This window comes from Salmo salar, chromosome ssa24 (genome assembly GCF_905237065.1).
Source record: "Salmo salar chromosome ssa24, Ssal_v3.1, whole genome shotgun sequence".
Classification (NCBI taxonomy): domain Eukaryota; kingdom Metazoa; phylum Chordata; class Actinopteri; order Salmoniformes; family Salmonidae; genus Salmo; species Salmo salar.
In genome coordinates this window covers 33658063-33677688 of record NC_059465.1, presented here as the reverse complement: position 1 = coordinate 33677688, position 19626 = coordinate 33658063, and the positions used below count along the sequence as shown (strand labels likewise).

The window sequence follows — 19626 nt, the reverse complement described above, 5'->3', positions numbered from 1 at the left end:
TATGAGTGCCATCTGATGAAGATCATTAAAGGTTAGTGATTAATTTTCTCTATTTCTGCTTTTTGTGACTCCTCTATTTGGCTGGAAAATGGCTGTATGTTTTTTTGTGACTAGGCGCTGACCTAACATAATTGTTTGGTGTGCTTTCATTGTAAAGCCTTTTCGAAATCGGACACTGTGGTTGGATTAATGAGAAGCGTATCTTTAAAAATGGTGTATAATACTTGTATGTTTGAGGAATTTTAATTATGAGATTTCTGCTGTTTTGAATTTGGCGCTCTGCACTGTCGCTGGCTGTTGTCATATCGATCCCGTTAACGGGATTTCAGCCGTAAGAAGATAAGGGACCTTGATGCTACTCAAGGGAAGGGGGATGGAATAGTTCTGTAGTACAGGCCGGGATTAGGGGTCAACATTGAGACTTGGGTTGCATACACTAGGAACCAAATGGAGCCAAGTGGGCTGAAACGTGGAGGTAACTACCTGGACCTACCTAGTATTTGGTCCAATAAGAAACTAGTTTTCATTGCAAAACGTTTTCCTACACCCTTGGCAGTGGTGTTAAGGTGTACCTGTGGACGGCCCTGGAGGCCTCTCGCTGCACAGCGCTGAAGTTGCCCTGCAGGGCCAGCAGGGTGCAGGTGAGCAGGCAGCGTTGCTCCACAGCAGCCCCAGTGGCCCTGCCCTGCTTCAGCAGCTCAGTGAGGGCCGCGCTGGCCAGCGTGCTGTCCCCATGGACCAGCCCCAGAGCACACAGGCACAGCAGAGACTCTGGCACAGGTTCCTTCAGCATGGAGCTACGGACACCACACACAAAGAGACAGAAACACACAGGTTTAGTCATTTAGGTCTTCAGTGTGTTTGGGAGAAGTGTGGAAGCAGTGGTGCGTCAGGGGGAACTGACCATTTGAAGAGCAGTGTTTTAGCGGAGTCCATGTTCCCCAGTCTGTGCTGCAGCAGAGCCAGAGAAGTCAGAATGTAGGCCTTCTCTTTCTCAGTGGTGGCCACCATCAGAGCCTTCTCATAGGCTAGGAGACAGGGCAATGTTGAAAGGCATCCAAACATATAAAAATACAACCCCCCCCCGACACTGAATGAGCCACTCACCACTGATGCTCTCTGGGATGAGTCCTGCTCTGCAGTAGGCCAGCGCCAGGCCTGCCAAGTCGTGGAGCACCTCTAGAGATGTGGAAGAGTAAACGCGCACCGCCTCCTCCCATTGGCCTGTGTTGCTGAGGGGTAGAAACACCACACTTACACTACAAAACCAGTTTTTTGAGATCTTTCAATCATTTCAGAACGTCTGTACGAGGACAAAGTGTTGTGGTACCAGAGGGCCCGGCCATAGCTTCCCAGGGAGAAGGCCAGTAACTCCACAGAAGGCATCGCCTGCAGCAACTCCACAGCTCTGAGGAGAAGAGGAAGAAGTCGAAACATATGGCATTAGTGAATTACTTCATGAAAAACAGAAGAGATTCATTTCCTATTTAAGACATTCATTTTCTATTTAACCTTTCATTTAAATAGCAAGTAGAGGCGCACTGTAACACACAGACACACACAATCCATTTCCAGACGACACACCTCTGGTAAGCCAGCACTGCCTGCTTCTTTAGCTGCAGGTGCTCGTTGAGGAAACCCAGCATGACGAAGGCATCAGGGTCTGTCTGGATACGCTCTGACAAGACAGAAAGAAATGAACCATTTCCCTTTAGGCTCTTACAGCTAATTTCTAAATTTTCACAATCAAAGACAGAAGATGCACAAGGTACAACAATCTCAAGTTTAGCCAATTATGGCATAAGAAGGCCATTGTAAGAAAGCTTGATTGATGACCACACACCTGTGTACTTGCTCAAAGCCACCTGAGCAGCAGACACCGCGTTCATCTGGACGATGTTGTAGCGATAGAGCTCAGAGTCCCTGTTACTCTTATCCAGCAGAGTGGCACAAACCCAGTAAGCATAGCCCTTTACCCCCTCCGTCTAGGTGTGTATGTGGGGGGGGGGTCGAGAGAGAAAGGAGAGAGAGCGAGGAAAGAGTAGAGAGCCCAAGAGCGAGAGAATAAAACAAGACAGGATAACAGAATAGCAGACAATGAGATGCTATAACATCATTCCAATAGGTCTCAGCTGAGGACCACCAACAGTAGCCTAAATGGAGGAATGAATTGACATACGTGTGTACTGAGCTCTGTGGTGTGTCTGAACAGGTCCATGGTATCATAACTGCCCACCATCTCTGCAATAAGGGCCTGGTACAAAGAAGTAGAAAACGGGATATGGGGAGCAAAGTGATCGACAAGAGGAGAAAAAGAAAGGGATAGGAGGTTAGAACATGTCTGTATAACATTGAGCAACACTGGCTTGCATGGTTATGGTCCCTGGTGCCTTGTAGGCATGTCACAAGATACCTGTCCAATCCAGCAGTTGACATACAGTGGTTCCAAAGACTGGGCGATCTTAAAGGCTTCATGGGAGAGCTGGGAAAGCAATGGAGCAGGATTGTTAACTAACAGGGGAATGAAGCGAATAATAAATAACACACACTATGGAAGTTGATGCTTTCAATAAACATCAGTAGATAGAATCACAATCAAGTTAATTTACCAGAAATTAGACATTTCTAATACAATGAACCTGACAGTAATGAAGACATAGGAATTTACACGGTCTAGAGGACACATACCTCAACACTGTCTTTCTTCAGATACAAAGCACCCAGGTTTGTCCAGGCAACAACATTCTAGATTGGGAGGACATTTATTTTTAATAGACACACACATAACTACACTGGGGACCAGTATGTTTAAAGAGACTGGCCTTTCAGCAATCTCAACGTTCAATATGCAGCTCGATTTATGGCAGAGTTGCTGATTGGTTGTTAAACATAACAAATAATTCCATGACAACGTATGGACTCTGGAAGATATAATTAAAAATTCTAACAAAGTTGTTGTATTTTGAGGCTTAAAACCAGAGCCGAGACGTTTTGTGGTCGGAATTGCAGGATGTATTTACTTAGAGAATTTTGACATGAGCTAGCAGCTTTTCACAGACTGGTCTGGAGAAACAAAAAACTATACCAACATGTTCTGTGGAGGAAAAAAGTGATGAGTTCCAATATGTGCCTAATCGTTGTGATTGGATGATAGTTTTGAGGGTTATCGAATCAGGATCAATTCCTCTGTTCTACTCAAGCTCATTAATGATAGAATGTTCATATTTGAAGATGGCAGAAAAGCCAGTCTGTTCAGTGTGACAAGGAGTGGCAATGAGTGGAATGAAAGCAGCTAAACAGACTGGTACCCAGACTAAGACATAAGAGATGATTCAATGAAAAGTGAGTACCCAATAGTGTGTGATGTGTTGTACTTACATTGGGTTCCACTTGCACTGACTTAATGAAGCTGTGTTGGGCAAGGGCATAGTTCTCAAGTCCTGAAAAGGAAGAGTAAACAGCCATTCTTATGTTATAAACAGACCTAAAGACATGGCAACAACATCCCATAGCTCCACCAACATCCCATAGGCTCCCATCAACCAGACAAAAGTTTAAAAAAAACTTGGGTTCAGCCAATTACAGAAATGTCAAAAAAAAATTGTGCCAAGGAGTGTAATGATAGCAGAAACAGACTGGTACCCAGGCTACATCTTTCTACCTTTGCTCATGGCGACCACTCCCAGGGCGTTCCAGTAGCTATGGTTACTACTGTTCAACATGATGGCCTTCTTCACACACTGAGGAGAAGAGAAAGAGTGTGTTACATTGATATTGTATGTTAACTACGAAAGGTGTTGGTGTTTAACTCCAAGAATTGGGCTAAATACATCTCTTTCAACTCTTCCTCCCCAGACAATTGAGTGTTCTGCCCCATCCTGCCATCCATCCAGCCATCCATCCTGCCATCCATCCTGCCATCCATCCTGCCAGGTGAGTTTTGTACCTGCAGGGCCTTCTCCAGCAGCAGTAGCAGGGTGTTGTGCTCCATCTCCTGAAGGCAGGGGGGCAGACAGGCCTGGTGGTAGTAGTTGAGACCCAGGTCATACCACAGGCTGGAGCTCTCAGGCATCAGCTTCAGAGCACGCCCATAGCATCTGTACACAAAGACATTATTCCTGATTCATCTTACAGTGTAGACCAAACCTAAAAATCATGACACCAGATTGGGTTCCTCCTACCCAGTATCCATTAGCCTTGAGATAGCGTTGTCCTGTGTATTCAAATCACGTGGCTTCTATCAGAACACTAGCGACTAGCCGGGGTTGACGCCTCACCTCTCCCCCACTCGGAGGGTGTGTCCCTGGTTGAGAAGGTGGCCCTGGTCTGGGGGTTGTAACCCGGCCAGGGGTCCTGGCACCACAACGCGGGCCCTGTTGGGGGCCACAGTGCTGACTGAGGTGCAGGCGTCTCCCAGTAACTTCCACAGACAGGACAGGTCTGGACGCAGCTCTACAGCCCTGGGAGTGGACAGACACAGGCGAAGGGGTTGTTAAGTACAGTCAAGTGTGTTTTTGTATACATTTTCACAGCAAAATCATTTTTAATAGTGAAAAACAAATCATGTGTTGAGGCCCTTGACTTTTGTTTCATGAGCAACTTGAGAAACGATGTACGTTTAAAGTCCTCACATTACATGAAAGCAACAAGGCATTTATCAAATGTAATACTGGTAGCCCAAGTCATTCTCATGAGCAAAGTGCCCTTTGATACCATAGTGTAATTTTATTATGGACCCAATTAATTCCAATTCTCTCTGATCGCCGATGGTGAGTTCAAGTAATCCTATTCAATGAGCTGCCTCTCTGGGAATGCTGAGTGAAGTGTCTAACCTGAAGAGGTACTGGATGGCCTGCTGGATGACGTCTATGGCTCCTCCATCTCTATAGTCCTCCATCAGGCCTCTGGCCAAGGACAGCAGACACTCCCCAAGGCCTGAGGGGCAGCACGCACACACATGGAAATGATCGCAATGCTTGGGGCTGGTGGTACAGTTGAAGTCTGAAGTTTACAAACACCTTAGCCAAATACATTTAAACTCAGTTTCACAATTCCTGACATTTAATCAGAGTAAAAATTCCCTGTCTTAGGTCAGTTAGGATCACCACTTTATTTTAAGAATGTGAAATGTCAGAATAATAATAGAGAATGATTTCTTTCAGCTTTTATTTCTTTCATCACATTTCCAGTGGGTCAGAAGTTTACATACACTCAATTAGAATTTGTTAGCATTGTCTTTAAATTGTTTAACGTGGGTCAAACGTTTTGGGTAGCCTTCCACAAGCTTCCCACAATAAGTAGGGTGAATTTTGGCCCATTCCTCCTGACAAAGCTGGTGTATCTGAGTCAGGTTGCTAGGCCTCCTTGCTCGCACACGCTTTTTCAGTTCTGCCCACACATTTTCTATAGGATTGAGGTCAGGGCTTTGTGATGGCCACTCTAATACCTTGACTTTGTTGTACTTAAGCCATTTTGCCGTAACTTTGGAAGTATGCTTGGGGTCAGTGTCCATTTGGAAGACTCATTTGCGACCAAGATGTAACTTCCTGACTGATGTCTTGAGATGTTGCTTCAATATATCCACATAATTTCCCTTCCTTCATGATGCCATCTATTTTGTGAAGTGCACCAGTCCCTCCTGCAGCAAAGCACCCCCACAACATGATGCTGCCACCGCTGTGCTTCACGGGTGGGATGGTGATCTTTGGCTTGCAAGCCTCCCCCTTTTTCTTCCAAACATAACGATGGTCATTATGGCCAAACAGTTCTATTTTTGTTTCATCAGACCAGAGAACATTTCTCCAAAAAGTACGATCTTTGTCCCCATGTGCAGTTGCAAACAACAGTCTGGCTTTTCTATGGTGGTTTTGGAGCAGTGGCTTCGTCCTTGCTGAGCGGCCTTTCAGGTTATGTCGATATAGGACTCGTTTTACTGTGGATATAGATACTTTTGTACCTGTTTCCTCCAGCATCTTCACAAGGTCCTTTGCTGTTGTTCTGGAATTGATTTGCACTTTTCGCCCCAAAGTACATTCATCTCTAGGAGACAGAACGCGTCTCCTTCCTGAGCGGTATGACGGCTGCGTGGTCCCATGGTGTTTATACTTGCGTACTATTGTTTGTACAGATGAACGTGGTACCTTCAGGCATTTGGAATTTGCTCCCAAGGATGAACCAGACTTGTGGAGGTCTACAATTTTTTTCTGAGGTCTTGGCTGATTTCTTTTGATTTTCCCATGATGTCAAGCAAAGAGGCACTGAGTTTGAAGGTAGGCCTTGAAATACATCCAGAGGTACACCTCAAATTGACTCAAATTATGTCAATTAGCCTATCAGAAGCTTCTAAAGCCATGATATCATTTTCTGGAATTTTCCAAGCTGTTTAAAGGCACAGTCAACTTAGTGTATGTAAACTTCTGACCCACTGGAATTGTGATACAGTGAATTATAAGTGAAATAATCTGTCTGTAAACAATTGTTGGAAAAATGACTTGTGTCATGCAAAGTAGATGTCCTAACCGACTTGCCAAAACTCTAGTTTGTTAACAAGAAATTTGTGGAGTGGGTGAAAAATTTGATTTAATGACTCCAACCTAAGTGTATGTAAACTTCCGACTTCAATTGTATGTGATGGCTGGGATTCAAGGAAAGGTCATCCTCCACCATGATCCATTCAGAGCTTCTGGACATACTGTAATTAGTGTATGCTGTCAGACTGTCACAGTTGCAACAGAACTGAGAACAAAATGGTCTCCAAATAAGGTCTTGCCAGGGACCTATTCACCTTGGAATAGACACCAAAAAAGGACAGGGGGCACACACACACGTGTGCACGTTCAGACACACCCCTACCTTTGAGTGCAGGCACATAGTCTTCCCGGGCTATGATCTGCAGGTACTCTGCAGCAGCCTCTTTGAACTTGCCCAGGGTCTGTTTGATGGCAGCAGTCTGGTAGAGGCTGTATATGGAGGAGGGGTTGAGCAGCTGGGCCTTGGCAAAGGCCTTCAGGGCCGACGTGAAGCTCCGGCGGTTCAGGTAGGCCTCGCCCAGACATTCCCAGCACACCCAGTCCTGGGGGTCAGCCCTCAGAGCAGCCTGCAGACTGACATAACACATCAATGAGTGTGTGTATGTATGTTCGTATGTGGTGTCAGAGACTATGTTCAAATGAGTGGTCGCGTCAGGGGTCTTACTCTGCACAGGCCTGGGGGTGCTGGCCCACCTTCAGGTGGTAGAGGCCTCGTCTCATCCAGGCCCACTTTGCTGAACCAGGGGTGGCTCTCTGGATCACTGACTGGAGCACAGCCAGGGCAGTGTCCTGGGGAAGGCAGATCGAGGGAACAGGGACAGATGCTTGACACAGCAGCATAGATTATAGTGCAATCCAATGTCCGTAGTCTACACTAGCAAGAGAAACATTTCATCCAGGCACAAAATCAACTGAATCAAACCGTTAGGTAGGCCTAAGTGATATTGATATTACAGTTGAAGTCGGAAGTCTACATAGACTTAGGTTGGAGTCATTAAAACTAGTTTTTCAACCACTCCACAAATTTCTAATTAACAAACTAGAGTTTTGGCAAGTCGGGTAGGACATCTACTTTGTGCGTGACACAAGTAATTTTCCAACAATTGTTTACAGACATATTATTTAACTTATAATTCACTATATCACAATTCCAGTGGGTCAGAAGTTTACATACACTAAGTTGACTGTGCCTTTAAACAGCTTGGAAAATTCCAGAAAATGATGTCATGGCTTTAGAAGCTTCTGATAGGCTAATTGACATCATTTGAGTCAATTGGAGGTGTACCTGTGGATGTATTTCAAGGCCTACCTTCAAACTCAGTGGCTCTTTGCTTGACATCATGGGAAATCAAAAGAAATCAGCCAAGACCTCAGAAAAAAAATTGTAGACCTCCACAAGTCTGGTTCATCCTTGTGAGCAAATTCCAAACGCCTGAAGGTACCACGTTCATCTGTACAAACAATAGTACGCAAGTATAAACACCATGGGAACACGCAGCAGTCATACTGCTCAGGAAGGAGATGCGTTCTGTCTCCTAGAGATGAACGTACTTTGGTGCGAAAAGTGCAAATCAATTCCAGAACAACAGCAAAGGACCTTGTGAAGATGTTGGAGGAAACAAGTACAAAAGTATCTATATCCACAGTAAAACGAGTCCTATATCGACATAACCTGAAAGGCTGCTCAGCAAGGAAGAAGCCACTGCTCCAAAACCGCCATAAAGAAGCCAGACTACGGTTTGCAACTGCACATTGGGAAAATTATCGTACTTTTTGGAGAAATGTCCTTTGGTCTGATGAAACAAAAATAGAACTGTTTGGCCATAATGACCATCGTTATGTTTGGAAGAAAAAGGGGGAGGCTTGCAAGCCAAAGAACACCATCCCAACCGTGAAGCACGGGGGTGGCAGCATCATGTTGTGGGGGCGCTTTGCTGCAGTTGGGACTGGTGCACTTCACAAAATAGATGGCATCATGAGGAAAGGACATTATGTGGATATATTGAAGCAACATCTCAATACGTCAATCAGGAAGTTACATCTTGGTCGCAAATGGATCTTCGAAATGGACAATGACCCAAAGCATACTTCCAAAGTTGTGGCAAAATGGCTTAAGGACAACAAAGTCAAGGTATTGGTGTCGCCATCACAAAGCCCTGACCTCAATCCCATAGAAAATGTGTGGGCAGAACTGAAAAAGCATGTGCGAGCAAGGAGGCCTACAAACCTGACTCAGTTACACCAGCTCTGTCAGGAGGAATGGGCCAAAATTCACCCAACTTATTGTGGGAAGCTTGTGGAAGGCTACCCAAAACGTTTGACCCAAATTAAACAATTTAAAGGCAATGCTACCAAATACTAATTGAGTGTATGTAAACTTCTGACCCACTGGGAATGTGATGAAAGAAATAAAAGCTGAAATAAATAACTCTAGTATTATTCTGACATTTCACATTCTTAAAATAAAGTGGTGATCCTAACTGACCTAAGATAGGGAATTTATACTTGGATTAAATGTCAGGAATTGTGAAAAACTGAGTTTAAATGTATTTGGCTAAGGTGTATGTAAACTTCCGACTTCAACTGTATATCAAACAGTTAGGTAGGCCTAAGTGACATTTAGGTTTTATCCTTCCACAGGGGGAAAGTCTTCTGTTATCGGCTGCAGCCCTCCAGGACCAGAACAAATCAACAGACAACTCACCATGTCCCCCTCCTTCATGCTCAGATCCACAGAGGCAGCCCCGGACTCTGCGTCGTTGCTGTCCAGCTCAAAGGCTCTCTTGTAGCAGCCCCTGGCTCGACCCTGGTCCCTGGCCACCTCCCGGTAGTAATGGCCCAGGTAGCAGAACACAGAGCCCAGGTATGGATCCAGTTTGGCAGCCTGACACAAAACACACCAGCTGTCAGTAATGGCAGTGAGCCAATCACCAAACTAATGTCATACCGTACAGCTGGATGTGAGAAGCACTGTAGTTTAACTGTACCAAAGCCAGAAATGTGCCCACAGCCCATCCCACCCACTGTTAAAGCCTCTTGATCATCCTATGACATTTAGAAGCCATAAGAGTAACAATGCACAGGAACCTCTCATCAATGAGTGTGCATTTCAAAATGGCAGGGAGTTGCTTGGTTGTGGATGTGACAGTCATGCATTCTCCCCATACTATGAATCTCCATCTATACAGTGTTCCCCAGACAGAGGCCCCGTGGGCAACACTGACCTTCAGTAGATGGGTGTGGGCCTTGCTCCTGTCCCTGCGACTCTCCTCCCCCATGTCCCAGTACAGCCGCCCCAACAGGAAGTAGTACTCTCCACAGGCTGGGTTTTGGGCTGCAGCCTGCAGGAGGCTACAACAGGGACAGGAGACGACAAGACGAAGGTTGATCTAACTACATGGTCTACTTCAGTCACGCTGTCTCTTAGGAGCAGTGATGAGTTGTTGATTAAAACGGTAATAATAGAGACCGTTATCAATACAGAAGAAGTGTGTTGAATGGGGGATGGGTGCGCACACACACACTTTTACTTTATTACATTTAGTTTTACAGCTACAGTGCACGTTAATCAACATTATAGTAAAAGTGCCAGTTTTAGCCAGCGGGCAGATTTTCAACTGCAGTCCCTGAACACACCTCTGTTCTGCTAGTTGGTGATGGCCCTGTGCAATGTGTGCCAGTCCCCTCAGCGCCAGTCCCTCAGCCAGGTCAGGGTGAGAGTTCAGCAGCTCCGTGGACACCTGTTGGGTACAAGTCCAGAGATTAGCAGACACACGGGAAATCAACAAAATAGGCACAAAATATATTTGATACCCATTCACCTGAGGTTACTAAAGAGATATGTTAGCGGAACCAATAATTGTGAAGTTACCTGGAGCACTTGGTCAACTTGGCCTTTTTGCAAATACGCTCTTCCTTTTAAGGCTACCAGGACAGGGTCATTGTTAGCATCTAAAAGCTATAAAATAAATATTTTGATGAGCAAACAAACAAATCCCCATACATATCAGTAGATAGTAGTAGTAGTAGTAGTAGTAGAGAACTGGAGCATATTGGTGGTGAGCCGTTGGGGAGCAGCCGGTGAGATGGAGTATGAATGCTGTACCTGTGAGAGGCTCTCCAGGGCTTGGTCTGCAGTGTGCTCATCCCCAGTCCTCACAAGGGCCTCTAGTCTCAGCCTCAGGAGCTTTTGTCGCAGTGCTTCTTCTCCAGCCCCACCCAGCTTCAGACCTGAAAGAACACAGCAAGGCCTGTCAACGCACTGAATGCCACATCTCAATACACATCTTTGACTTTGGGTGATAAGGTCTTCAACTAATCAAGTCACTATAACCTTCAAACAAGGATGAATAGGCGTACAGTAAGGTCGTAGCCAAGCCCTGATTATGTGGAAAGTACGGTGGGTTTTCAGAGAAAAGGTTTAGGTTAGGATTATAAACACTGGCCAGATGTGTTAGATGTACCTTGGGAGCAGGATGTTGCGCAGTCGGAATATCGGTGCATTTTCAGCTGGGCCTGAGCAAGGCTGCACCAGCCTACCAAGCTGGAGCGCATTCGTTTCAGTCCTGAGAGCACAACAGACAGTGAGGTGGTGGAGAACACCACAGACCAACAGCCAAACCAAAGCCCCCAAATTGCTCACCTTGGGCCAGGTACTTAATGGAGTCGTCACATTTTCCCTCCTCTAGAGCTCTGATGCCCAAACCCAGATGGCCTAAGCCACTGTCTGGGTCCAACTCCAAGAGACGGGAGAAACAACGGCCCGCGTCCTCACTGCAGACCCCTAAGAGACAAATACACACACGCTGACTACTTAAAAAGGTGCAATCTGTCACTTCTTTGTCCATAGAACAAAAGGCTCAATCAAATAATACATACTAATCATTGCACAGTACACTTGACCTTCCCCAGTCCTGCAAGGTCAATATTTTGTTGTTTTTATTTCACCTAGAGTGAAACTATACACTGCCAATGACTGCACCAGTTCTTTACCTATAGTTTGCTAAGTCAGTGATTTCTTACCTGACTTGAGATGATGTGCACCGAGGATCTCCAAAGGGAATGTTTGTGAGGGATAGAGGGCCAATATGGACTCACAGGCCTCTCTCATTTTACACTCTTCATGCGAAAGCTAGACAGAGGAACGTTTTTCTGGTCAGTTGACAGCGCAAGATTCTGGCCCTAGTCTTAACCCATAGTCCCAGCACTCATAACTGTGTGTGAGTGAGTGAGTGAAAAACGGCGAACTTACTTGTGAAAGGCATTTGAGGTAGTCAGCTGAGAGCTTCCGATGGTCCTCGCCAGGCACATTGTCGGAGAGAACCATGGCCTTCTCAAAGGCTGCAATTAACTGGCAACATAAATATAACATCAACAGTGGGAATGAGCACAAAGCATAGGGGAGAAAAACCTTTTGTAATGACTAGCAATAACACCGAGACGACATACCACACCCCCCTGTAGGTCCCCCTGGAATGGTCTCTAACGTTCTTCAAATGGTAAAAGTCCCAAACATTCAATATATAGAGTATTGTAATGGTGTTGGGTCTTATGGTAAATCACTAATCACAATATATATAGAGAGAGATAGAGGTTTCTTGATAATTATATTGAGAAACTGACCGCCAAGAAATTCATTATTTTATTAGCATTGTCACAACATTTTAGCCCATTTCTCCATTAAAGTTTTGGGCCTGTAGTCTTCATATGAGAATTGCATAGGGAAAGGATAGCCCTTTCAGAGAGAGGAGAATTGGGTTCAAGGAGAGTTGGGTTGAAGCTTTAGGTTGCTATTAGGACAAACTGAATTGCTTTCATGGCGGACTGGCTTGAATTGTGAGGATGACCACACAATAAATGTTCATCAGCCAAATATATTGGTTTTCTACTCAAAGTTGAAAAGAAAACAGACCAGCAAAATATATAAAAGAGTGTGGTCGTATAGCAGGACCAACAGCTTCTAGTGGTCAAACCCTGTTACTTTCACACTACTTTAAAGGTAAATAATGCAAGCAACTTAAATTACTAATTTCTCTGAACAGGAGAAAAAAATTCACAGGCAATACATTACATAGTATGGAGAAGCAATACTCCAAGCTGCAGCTTCATACTACTTGTCAAACATAGAGAACTGATACTGTTTACTAGTTGTTGGATTGGGATTGGCATGGGCTGTGATGGTTCTGTGGGTAGCTTTTTAAAAAACCGATTTGGATGGAGAAGTTTGGTGCAAATCAGAAGTAGGGTACTATATTTATTGAATATTATCTGAATCCTATACATTTAAAATGGCCAATTTGTGTGCAACCAATTAGCTTAATTTCTCCAGATAAAATTACAATTCAACCAAACAATGTTGTTTCAGGAATGCCAATCTTACCTGATTGTAACTTTTATTTTATTTTTATTTCACTTCACCTTTATTTAACCAGATAGGCTAGTTGAGAACAAGTTCTCATTTACAACTGACCTGGCCAAGATAAAGCAAAGCAGTGCGACACAAACAACAACACAGAGTTATACATGGAATAAACAAACATGCAGTCAATAATACAATAGAAAAAGTCTATATACAGTGTGTGCAAATGAGGTAGGATAAGGGAGGTAAGGCAATAAATAGGCCATAACTACAGAAACAATCTGAGATGGTAGGTGTCGAAATCTTTCCTTTTGCTTTTAGAGGTGGAACGTCCCAGACAACGCTTATTAAGGGGATTATTTGAGTATATTATCTTTGCTCTTACGTGCTGCTGAGTCTCATTGTCGTGTTCCTCCATGCTGTCTGAGAGAAGGCAGGTCATCTGTTGCCATAGCTGCAGCAGCTCTGCCTTGTCAGCACCTTCTCCTTCCTTCAGCTGAATCAGCCTTCGCCACACCCTGGCCACCTAAACACACACATGCATATGTCCACCCTGTGCCACAACAATTAACATATATACTCTTTCATTGAAAGGGCAACTACTATCTTTACAGACCTGTAAATAGTCCTTCTCCATGTGGAAGATGTCTGCCAGTTTTCTGATCACCTCATAACATTTTGTTTTGTCTGAACTGTGTATGCAGAACAAGACAGTTAAACACAATATTCCAAGAGCTAATCACAGGGGGGAAATTATTGATGTAGAAGAGGTATGAAGATTTTCATGGCTTACCTTTCATAAAGCTCAATGAGTTTCAGGTAGACTTTGGGTAGTTCTGCTTTGAAATCCATCTGGTCACTTTTCTCATACAGGTTTGCTAATCCCTAAAACAGCAACAATCACAGATCACATTCTAGTCAGCATGTTGACATAGTGATATGCCCCAAAACACTGCTCTGAAATACTCTGTAAGACAGATGGATAATGTGTAGATAATGTGACTTTTGGGTAGAGCTGGGAGATATGGAATAAAAATCTGTGACGAGAGATTGCCTGAATTGATGCGATAATGATAAATAGAATGATACATTTAACATTAATGTGCACCAAAGTTTCTTTTTTATTATCCTTGAATAAATCCTCTTCGATGTAAAGTCCCCTGTTTAGGGGACCTGCATGGTTCTGGTACCAGTTCCGACCGACATTTTTGCTTGTAGGACACCATAGATGGAAATGGCATGTATTGAGCGGTAGCCCTGATTCTCACAGACACAGGAGTATGTCTCTTTTGCCTGTGTCAAGCAGGATGTGAAATCTGACACCACATGAAGCTGGGATGTCCCTCTTAACATTTCATTATCTCTTCCGACTTTCCATCAACTCCTAGCTGAACCCTACAGCACAGCCACTAACATATGCCTGGAATCCTTACATCGTAATGTGCCACTCATATGCCTGGAATCCTTACATCGTAATGTGCCACTCATATGCCTGGAATCCTTACATCGTAATGTGCCACTCATATGCCTGGAATCATTACATCGTAATGTGCCACTCATATGCCTGGAATCCTTACATCGTAATGTGCCACTCATATGCCTGGAATCCTTACATCGTAATGTGCCACTCATATGCCTGGAATCCTTACATCGTAATGTGCCACTCATATGCCTGGAATCCTTACATCGTAATGTGCCACTCATATGCCTGGAATCCTTACATCGTAATGTGCCACTCATATGCCTGGAATCCTTACATCGTAATGTGCCACTCATATGCCTGGAATCCTTACATCGTAATGTGCCACTCATATGCCTGGAATCCTTACATCGTAATGTGCCACTCATATGCCTGGAATCCTTACATCGTAATGTGCCACTCATATGCCTGGAATCCTTACATCGTAATGTGCCACTCATATGCCTGGAATCCTTACATCGTAATGTGCCACTCATATGCCTGGAATCCTTACATCGTAATGTGCCACTCATATGCCTGGAATCCTTACATCGTAATGTGCCACTCATATGCCTGGAATCCTTACATCGTAATGTGCCACTCATATGCCTGGAATCCTTACATCGTAATGTGCCACTCATATGCCTGGAATCCTTACATCGTAATGTGCCACTCATATGCCTGGAATCCTTACATCGTAATGTGCCACTCATATGCCTGGAATCCTTACATCGTAATGTGCCACTCATATGCCTGGAATCCTTACATCGTAATGTGCCACTCATATGCCTGGAATCCTTACATCGTAATGTGCCACTCATATGCCTGGAATCCTTACATCGTAATGTGCCACTCATATGCCAGGAATCCTTACATCGTAATGTGCCACTCATATCCCAGGAATCCTTACATCGTAATGTGCCACTCATATGCCTGGAATCCTTACATCGTAATGTGCCACTCATATGCCTGGAATCCTTACATCGTAATGTGCCACTCATATGCCTGGAATCCTTACATCGTAATGTGCCACTCATATGCCTGGAATCCTTACATCGTAATGTGCCACTCATATGCCTGGAATCCTTACATCGTAATGTGCCACTCATATGCCTGGAATCCTTACATCGTAATGTGCCACTCATATGCCTGGAATCCTTACATCGTAATGTGCCACTCATATGCCTGGAATCCTTACATCGTAATGTGCCACTCATATGCCTGGAATCCTTACATCGTAATGTGCCACTCATATGCCTGGAATCCTTACATCGTAATGTGCCACTCATATGCCTGGAATCCTTACATCGTAATGTGCCACTCATATGCCTGGAATCCTTACATCGTAATGTGCCACACATATGCCTGGAATCCTTACATCGTAATGTGCCACTCATATGCCTGGACATCGTAGCGCAGCAGGAGCTATAGTTTTCTGTGGCTGTAGCACAGTCAGAGATCGATTTATAGCCAGTAATCTAAAATTATTGGCTATAAATCGATCTCTGAATGTGCTACATTATTGTATTTGAGCTTGTCATCTCAAAAGTGACTACACCTCAGGAACTATTTTTACCAGAAAGGTGAGATTTCAACCTGAGTATGCAGCATTACTAGTTACTGTTTATGTTACTGACCCTCTCACTAGTTACTGACCCTCTCATGAAAAATAATTACTTTTGGGGATTACGTAGATCACATTTAACAGGTTTTAAACTACTACCATTAATTTCATTAACAATCACCCATATTAGCAAATGTATTTCACTTCAAACGTCACATTTCTCTGGTATAGGTTACTTATCATAATGAACGATACCAGTGAAACGCCGGCTATAAGTGATTGTGTGTATGGTCAATGTCGATAATTTATGGTTTATTGTCACAGCTCTACTTTTGGGACACTCTTCACTTGATTGTCCAATATAGAAGCCTATGTCTAGCGAGGGCCTATATTAGTTCAGTTGATCTAGGTGTGATGTATCTCCAGTACCTGCCAGGCCAGCAGCTGCTCTGGCTCCAGCTCCAGAGCCTTCCTGTAGGCTGTCTGGGCCTGGTCTGGTTGCTCCAGCTCGCTCGCGGCCACACCAATGAACACCCAGGCATTGTAATTGTTCTTCTCTAGCTTCAGGGCAGCCTGGTGGGGGAATTTGGTTTGATTTGAGACAGAATAACTTTTTCAAAACAGAAAATCCTTCATATCACCCAGTTTCCCCTCACACTATTTGTGTGTGTAGAAAGAACATTGAGAAATGGGCAAGGACTTACCTTGCAGTGTTTTAGCACCTCTTTAAATTCCTTGTTCTTTATGGCATCTCTGGCATTTTTTAGAGCTGATTTAACTTCTTTGTTTGACATTGTCTCTATAAATCCAAGTCAGTGAGAAGTCAATTAAGATACCAGTCAAAGTTGTCACCAAAATTAAGCAATTGGGCTAAAATGAATAGCAACAGGAGTGGAGTAAAATTATCCAGTTAGCCCAGACATACAGTGCTTTCAGAAAGTATTCAAACTCCTTGACTTTTCCAAATGTTGTTACATTACAGCCTTATTCTAAAATTGATTAAATAAATACAAATCCTCAGCAATCAACATACAATACCCCATAATGACAAAGCGAAAACAGTTTTTTGCAAATGTGTTAAAAATAAAGAACTGAAATAACTTATTGACATAAGTAGTCAGACCCTTTGCTATGAGACTTGAAATTGCGCTCAGGTGCATCATGTTTCCATTGATCATTCTTGAGACGTTTCTGCATCTTGATTGGAGTCCACCTGTGGTAAATTCAATTGATTGGACTTGAGTTGGAAAAGAACACACCCATCTATATAAGGTCTCACAGTTGACAGGGCATGTCAGAGGAAAAACCAAACCATGAGGTTGAAGGAATTGGCCGTAGATCGCCGAGACAGGATTGTGTCGAGGCATAGATCTTGGGAAGGGTACCTAAACGGTTCTGCAGCATTGAATATCCCAAAGAACACAGTAGCCTCCATCATTCTTAAATGGAAGAAGTTTGGAACCACCAAGACTCTTCCTAGAGCTGGCTGCCCGGCCAAACTGAGCAATCGGCGAGAAGGGCCTTGGTCAAGCAACAATTGTCAGTGACCGAGCTCTAGAGTTCCTCTGGAGATAGGAGAAACTTTGAGAAGAACAATCTCTGCAGCACTCCACCAATCAGGCATTTATGGTAGAATGGCCAGATTGAAACCACTCCTCAGTAAAAGGCACATGACAGCCCGCTTGGAGTTTACCAAAAGGCACCTAAAGACTGACCATGAGAAACAAGATTCTCTGGTCTGATAACCAAGATTTAACACTTTGGCCTGAATGGCAAGCGTCATGTCTGGCGGAAACCTAGCACCATCCCTATGGTGACACGTGGTGGCAGCATCATGCCGTGGGGATGTTTTTCAGCAGTAGGGAATGGGAGACTAGTCAGGATTGAGGCAAAGATGAACAGAGCAAAGTACAGAGATCGTTCCTGAAAACCTGCTCTGGGCCTTAAGACTGGGTCGAAGGTTCACCTTCCAACAGGACAACAACCCTAAACACACAGCCAAGATAATGCAGGAGTGGCTTTGGGACAAGTCTCCGAATGTCCTTGTGTGGCCCAGCAAGAGCCCGGACTTGAACCCGATCGAACATCTCTGGAGAGGCCTGAAAAATAGCTGTGCAGCAACGTTCCCATCCAACCTGCCAGTGCTCGAGAGGATCTGCAGAGAAGAATGGAAGAAACTCCCCAAATACAGGTGTGCCAAGCTTGTAGCGTCATACCCAAGAAGACTTGATGCTGTAATTGCTGCCAAAGGTGCTTCAAAGTACTGAGTAAAGGGTTTGAACACTTATGTAAATGTGATATTTCAGTTGTTTGCATAAATGTATAAACCTGTTTTTGCTTTGTCATGGGGTGTGTAGATGGAGGTAAAAACAATTTAATCAATTTTATAATAAGGCTGTAACAATGTGGAAAAAGTCAAGGGGACTGAGTACTTTCAGAAGGGACTGTACATACCCCATTCATAGACGCTAACTGCTTTAATGCATATTGACTATATTCTGATCGGGGTACTTAAAAGCTCCGATGACAGTCAAAACATTTGTTTAACTAGGCAAGTCAGTTAAGAACAAATTCGTATTTACAATGACGGCCAAGGAACAGTGGGTTAACTACCTTGTTCAGGGGCAGAACATTAACACGCATCGTTTGCAATACGTTTTTTGGATACCTTTCATATCTGCGAGAAATAAAGTTAAATGACTATACTTTTTACAGGGTTAGTGTTACATCGCTTGTTAAAAGACCACCTATGCTAATTAGCTTTCTAGGGTGCTCCAAACACCTGTGTAAGCATAACTCGGGAAGTGTAGTTTCGTCAGCACAGGTGGAGGCACCCATAGATATGGTTCTGTACCAAACTGCAACAGTAAGTGTGTTTTATTTGAAGAATTATTTATCGCTGAAAGATACGGCCATATGTTACGAAAGCGCTTTATTGACGTTTCTAAACGTTAGAACACAGCGTCGGTATTATAGTTCACACGAGCCAGTCGTGGGCGAAGGTAATCGCCGAAAACGAATTCCGCCCAGTCTTACAGCTAGCCCAGATGGCTTAGACACAGATGAAAGGGGAAACCTTAGTTATATATTCTTTGGCTTAGATCTCGTTGTTTGGATTACCAGCTAGCAAACTGACTTGGCTAGCAATAGCCTTATTAAAACTAGTTTGCACTACATCTAGCTACTGTAGTTAACTAAATCAAAATAGCTTTGGTAACGTTAGCTAACAGTACTGTTAGACGGTTGTTTACACTAGTTTTTAGGTAGCCTTAGCTTGCTTGGCTCGTTACAACATGTAAAGATGACCAGCAATAAAACATAAACGTTAACTTTACCTGTAGCTTATCTAGATGTTTGTATTCAGTAATTAAAACGTATGTTATAGCTAATTCAGCAACGAGCAACCACAGGTCTTTACTAAAAGGTGTTAACCAAGGAGTTTGTCCCGGAAGTGAATTCAATTTCAAGCGTTGATTTTTATTTTTAATTATTTTTAATTTTTAAATCGAATGCCATGATTGTCTCAATTAAATAAAGCCTTTATATTAAAAAAAAGTGACATAAAAAAATATATATATTTTTTCCGGGTAAATTTGACTCGGAAGTACAACAATGTCTACTTTCACTTGTGAAACTATTTAAATGTCCAATGTAGCCGTTTTTATAACTTCTGCGTAACAATGACGTACCTTACTGTAATATATTTCCAATAAAA

At 43.6% G+C, this 19626-nt stretch overlaps 1 protein-coding gene across 1 annotated transcript in view; it reads right to left on the bottom strand.

Moving 5' to 3' along the window:
* Positions 1–19365, bottom strand: part of skic3 (SKI3 subunit of superkiller complex) — a 29949-nt gene extending 10584 nt beyond the window's left edge. Inside the window, exons 1-31 of the mRNA XM_045706640.1 lie at positions 19247–19365; positions 16616–16710; positions 16341–16484; positions 13682–13773; positions 13505–13580; positions 13274–13414; positions 11782–11880; positions 11553–11661; positions 11173–11313; positions 10994–11095; positions 10636–10760; positions 10402–10488; positions 10167–10270; positions 9755–9881; positions 9235–9414; positions 7195–7319; positions 6853–7103; positions 4833–4935; positions 4278–4460; positions 3947–4097; positions 3662–3740; positions 3379–3440; positions 2689–2745; positions 2414–2482; positions 2180–2254; positions 1844–1985; positions 1585–1678; positions 1331–1408; positions 1108–1232; positions 905–1028; positions 573–797 (exon numbers count right to left, since the gene is read on the bottom strand). Of these exons, the coding sequence (XP_045562596.1) occupies positions 573–797; positions 905–1028; positions 1108–1232; positions 1331–1408; positions 1585–1678; positions 1844–1985; positions 2180–2254; positions 2414–2482; positions 2689–2745; positions 3379–3440; positions 3662–3740; positions 3947–4097; positions 4278–4460; positions 4833–4935; positions 6853–7103; positions 7195–7319; positions 9235–9414; positions 9755–9881; positions 10167–10270; positions 10402–10488; positions 10636–10760; positions 10994–11095; positions 11173–11313; positions 11553–11661; positions 11782–11880; positions 13274–13414; positions 13505–13580; positions 13682–13773; positions 16341–16484; positions 16616–16705 (3560 nt within the window). The 5' untranslated portion in view covers positions 16706–16710; positions 19247–19365. The remainder of the gene's footprint in view (positions 1–572; positions 798–904; positions 1029–1107; positions 1233–1330; positions 1409–1584; positions 1679–1843; positions 1986–2179; positions 2255–2413; positions 2483–2688; positions 2746–3378; positions 3441–3661; positions 3741–3946; positions 4098–4277; positions 4461–4832; positions 4936–6852; positions 7104–7194; positions 7320–9234; positions 9415–9754; positions 9882–10166; positions 10271–10401; positions 10489–10635; positions 10761–10993; positions 11096–11172; positions 11314–11552; positions 11662–11781; positions 11881–13273; positions 13415–13504; positions 13581–13681; positions 13774–16340; positions 16485–16615; positions 16711–19246) is intronic.
* Positions 19366–19626: the final 261 nt, after the last annotated feature.